At 68.6% G+C, this 4,179-nt stretch overlaps 2 protein-coding genes across 2 annotated transcripts in view; one reads left to right on the top strand and one right to left on the bottom strand.

Annotated features, from left to right (window-relative positions):
- Window positions 1-3,065, top strand: part of FTSJ1 (FtsJ RNA 2'-O-methyltransferase 1) — a 7,138-nt gene extending 4,073 nt beyond the window's left edge. The window contains exons 3-9 of the mRNA XM_033511565.1: window positions 1,318-1,507; window positions 1,584-1,636; window positions 1,764-1,817; window positions 1,909-2,011; window positions 2,100-2,183; window positions 2,313-2,416; window positions 2,692-3,065. Of these exons, the coding sequence (XP_033367456.1) occupies window positions 1,318-1,507; window positions 1,584-1,636; window positions 1,764-1,817; window positions 1,909-2,011; window positions 2,100-2,183; window positions 2,313-2,416; window positions 2,692-2,973 (870 nt within the window). The 3' untranslated portion in view covers window positions 2,974-3,065. The remainder of the gene's footprint in view (window positions 1-1,317; window positions 1,508-1,583; window positions 1,637-1,763; window positions 1,818-1,908; window positions 2,012-2,099; window positions 2,184-2,312; window positions 2,417-2,691) is intronic.
- Window positions 3,061-4,179, bottom strand: part of PQBP1 (polyglutamine binding protein 1) — a gene marked incomplete at its 5' end in the record, with an annotated part of 9,291 nt that continues 8,172 nt past the window's right edge. Inside the window, 4 exons of the mRNA XM_015616124.1 lie at window positions 3,061-3,589; window positions 3,676-3,736; window positions 3,836-3,940; window positions 4,024-4,173. Coding sequence (XP_015471610.1) covers window positions 3,439-3,589; window positions 3,676-3,736; window positions 3,836-3,940; window positions 4,024-4,173 — 467 coding nt within the window. The remainder of the gene's footprint in view (window positions 3,590-3,675; window positions 3,737-3,835; window positions 3,941-4,023; window positions 4,174-4,179) is intronic.

Below are 4,179 nucleotides of genomic sequence, written 5' to 3'. Positions count from 1 at the left end.
CACCCATGTCACACCCGGTGCCATACCCATGCCACAGCCAGTGCCCCACCCAGCGCCCCACCCGTGTCACACCCAGTGCCACACCTGGTGACACACCCATGCCACACCCAGTGCTCCACCCATGCCCCACCCGGTGCCACACCCAGCGACACACCCGGTGACATATCCAGTGTCACACCCAGTGTCCGGTGCCACACCCAATGCCAAGTGCCACACCCGGTTCCACACCCGGTGCCCCACCCATGCCACACCCAGTGCCCCACCCATGCCACACCCAGTGCCGAGTGCCACACCCAGTGCCCCACCCATGCCACACCCAGTGCCCCACCCATGTCACACCCGGTGACACACCCAGTGCCCCACCCATGTCACACCCAGTGCCGAGTGCCACACCCAGTGCCCCACCCATGCCACACCCTGTCCCACACCCTCACAGCCCCCGGCCCCGCCCCGGGACCCCCCCCGCTCTCACCGGGCTCCACGTGCTTGAGCAGCCCCCGCTTGGCCAGGCGGGACTGGAGAGCCACGGGCAGCGGCATCGCCCGGCCGGGACACGGGGAGAACACCGGGAACACCGGGAGAACACCGGGAACACCGGGAGAACACCGGGACACACCGGGAGAACACCGGGAGCCCCACAGACCCCCGGGACCCAGCTGCGGGGGCACAGGACGGGGCTGGTCAGTCCCGGGACCCCCGAGAGCTCGGATCCCTCCGGGACAGCCCCGAACGTGCCAGGAATCCCCCGAATGCCCCCTGGAACTTCCCGGTAACACCGGAGAGCCCCGGAACTCCCACCGGTAATCCCAGAACGATCTCGACGTTCTTGAGCGTCCCCGGGAAACGCGGAGCGCCCCAAGAACCCCCCGGGATGCCCCCGGCAGTCCCGGTAACCTCCCGGTAACCCAAGTACGGTCCCGGTTGTCCCAGTACGGTCCCGGTTGCCCCCGTTCGGTCCCGGTTGCCCCAGTACGGTCCCGGTTGTCCCCGTTCGGTCCCGGTTCGGTCCCGGTTGCCCCAATACGGTCCCGGTTACCCCCGTTCGGTCCCGGTTCGGTCCCGGTTGTCCCGGATCCCCCGGAAGCCGAGCTGCTCACGTGACCGCGCTGCCCCCTTGGCCCCGCCCCCGTTGCCCCGGTAACCGCCCTGCCGTGCCGCCGCGCCGCTCATCACGTGACCCCGCCCCGGCCGATCAGCCAAAGGAGCGGGACGGGCGCTCAGCCAATCAGCGCGCGGCACCGCGAAGGGCGCGCGCGTGGCCCAGACGGGCGCCGCCATGTTGGGGGGGGCCGCGCTCCCCGCGCTGTTTCTGNCAAGGTCTCCTTCAGATGCCCTTTTCCCTCCCCAAGGTACCCCCAGATCCCCACATTCCCCCTCCAGTCCCCCATTTCTGCCCCCCAAACCCCATTTCCCCGCTGTGCCCCCCAGGCCTCCACAGCCCAGGAGATCCAGCGGCACTTTGAGGGGCACCCGGCCGACCTGGTGGTCTGTGACGGGGCCCCTGACGGTGAGTTTGGGGGGCTGGAGCCTGGGAAACGCCTGAACCCCCCAAAGCCCCCCTGACCCCCAAATTGCCCCCACAGTAACAGGGCTGCACGACCTGGACGAGTACATCCAGGCCCAGCTGCTGCTGGCAGTAAGTGCGGTTCAACCCCCTCCAATTCCCCCCTCAGCCTCCTGGGGAGCCCCCAAACCCCTGAGGGAAAAATCACCCCCCCCAGACTCCCCCAAATCCCCCTTTTGGGGGGTCTCTCCTCCCTTAGGCGCTGAACATCACCACCCATGTGTTGAAGAAAGGCGGCACCTTCGTGGCTAAAGTGAGTCCATGGAAGGATCCCCCCAAAATGGGGGGGGTCCGGAGCCCCCCTGGCCCCAGAAAGGGGGTGCTGACCCCCCTGGCTCCCCCAGATTTTCCGGGGGAAGGATGTGACCCTGCTCTACTCCCAACTGCGCCTCTTCTTCCCCGACGTCACCTGCGCCAAGCCCCGCAGCAGCCGCAACTCCAGCATTGGTGAGACCCCTCCCCAATATCTGGGGACCCCCCTCAGCTTTGGGGAGACCCCCCTGAGTTTGGGGTACCCCCCAATCCCCTCCTGCAGAGGCTTTCGTGGTGTGTCGTGGCTACAGCCCCCCCGAGGGCTTCGTGCCCACCATGGACAATCCCCTGCTGGACCCCGAGGCAGGTGAGGGTCACTGAGGGGTCCCTGGGGGGATTTTGGGGTCCCTGAGAGGATTCTGGGGTCTCTGAGGGGTGGGGTCCCTGCCATTTTGGAGAGGGGGAATCCCCAGCCCCCATTTAATGCCACCCCCAGGCCTGGCCCTGTCCCAGCTCTCGGGACCCTCCCGTGTCATTGTCCCCTTCGTGGCCTGCGGGGACCTGAGCGCCTACGACCCCGACCGCACCTACCCCCTGCAGGTACTGGGACGGACTGGGACGGACTGGGGGGTCCTTGTGGGGTGGGGCAGTGCTGGGGGGGACTGGGAGGGCAGTGGGGTCTCTGGGGGGACTCCCTGCTTACCTTTGGTGGCTTCAGGGGAGGCACTGGGCCGTACTGGGAGGCACTGGGCCATACTGGGGTGTACTGGGAGGCACTGGGCTGCACTGGGAGGCACTGGGCCATACTGGGAGGCACTGGGCCATACTGGGAGGCACTGGGCCATACTGGGCTGCACTGGGCCCTCTCCCCACAGCTGGACCCAGACAAGCCCTACACCTACGTGCCCCCCCCTGCCCCCCCCATCGCCCCGCCCTACGCCCGGGCCTGTCAGCTGCGCCGGGGGGGGGCCCGGAGACCCTCGTGGGGGGATGAGGGGGACAAGGCAGAGCTGCAGGAGCCTGGAGTGGGGACCCCCTTGAGTGTGCAAGGACCCCCGAGCCAGGGGGAGGGACCCCCGAGCCAGGGGGAGGGACCCCCGAGCCAGGGGGAGGGACCCCCCAGCCAGGAGCTGCACCGGCTCCATCTCCTGGACTGAAACTTGTGCAAGAGCCCTCGTGGGTGTGCAAGGCACGGCCCCCCCGTGCCGCAGCCCCCCAGGACCCCCCAATAAAGCCCCCCTTCATTGCACTCTCTGTGGGCTGCGGCGCCTTTATTGCAACAAAAGGAGGGAGCCCAGGGAGACCTCGGGGTGTGTGAGAGGTCCTGGAAGTCTGGGAGGGGTTTGGGGGGATCCTCTGAGGTTTTGGGGGTGTTCCAGGGGATTTGAGGGACCCCTTGGTGTTTGGCAGAGTTGAAAGGTCCCCCCTGGTTTGAGGGAATCCCCTCAGGCTTGGGGGGCCCCGGGGGAGCCCCTGAACTTTGGGGGTTCCTGGGGTTTGAGGGAGCCCAGCGAGATTCGAGGGGCTCGCCCAGGCTCCCCTGAGCTCTGGAGGTTCCTGGAGCAGACGGTGCCAGTTTGGGGGGGTCCCGGAGGATCGGGGGGACCCCGATTGCGGGGGTCTCAGTCCTTGCCGCGCGAGGCCTCGGCGTTGGCGCGGAGCACGGCGCCGGGGCTGGGGTACGGCCGCTGCTGGAACAGGGGCCCGGCCGCCGTCGTGTCCGCGCCCGTCTTGGCCTCGTTGCGTTTGGGGAGCCCCGTGGACCACGTCCCCCTGCCGTGACACCGTGAGAGGGGTCACTGGGGCCCCCCAAAACCTGGGGCACCCCAAAACCCCTCCCGCCTTATCCCCTCCCGTACCGGGGTGCGTCTGAGTAAGCGCTGGGGTCCATGGGGTCCAGCTCCTCGTCCTTGCGGCTGCCTGGGGGGGCACAGGGGGTCAGTGCAGCCCAGGCTCGGGGGGTGGTGACCCCTGGAACACTCAGAGCCCCCCAAAATCGCGGGGGACCCCCCCACATACCCTTCTTGCTCTTGGGGTACGGCGCCAGTTCCTCACGCCGGTGAAAGCGGCGCTCCCGCGGCGGCTCCTCCTTCTCGTGGCTCCTCTCGGGGGGCTCCTCAGGCTCTGTGGGGGCAGCCGGGGCTCAGGCAGCGCCCCAGGGGCCCCAGATCCCCTCTCGGGCTTTGGGGGACCCCTCCCAGACCCACCTGGGTTCCCCTTGAGCCTCTTGGCGGGTTTGGTGATGACGGAGTTGGGGTCGTTGGGGGACAGCCACGACACCAGGTCGGTCTCCACGTTCCAGTAGTAAGGCAGCCCGCTGGGGGGGGGCAGCAGGGGCTGGGGGGGCTCTTTGGGCCCTGGAG

The sequence above is a fragment of the Parus major genome, unplaced genomic scaffold (assembly GCF_001522545.3).
Source record: "Parus major isolate Abel unplaced genomic scaffold, Parus_major1.1 Scaffold353, whole genome shotgun sequence".
Classification (NCBI taxonomy): Eukaryota; Metazoa; Chordata; class Aves; order Passeriformes; family Paridae; genus Parus; species Parus major.
Note: the sequence above shows the minus strand (reverse complement) of the source record. Positions and strands in the feature narration are given on the sequence as shown.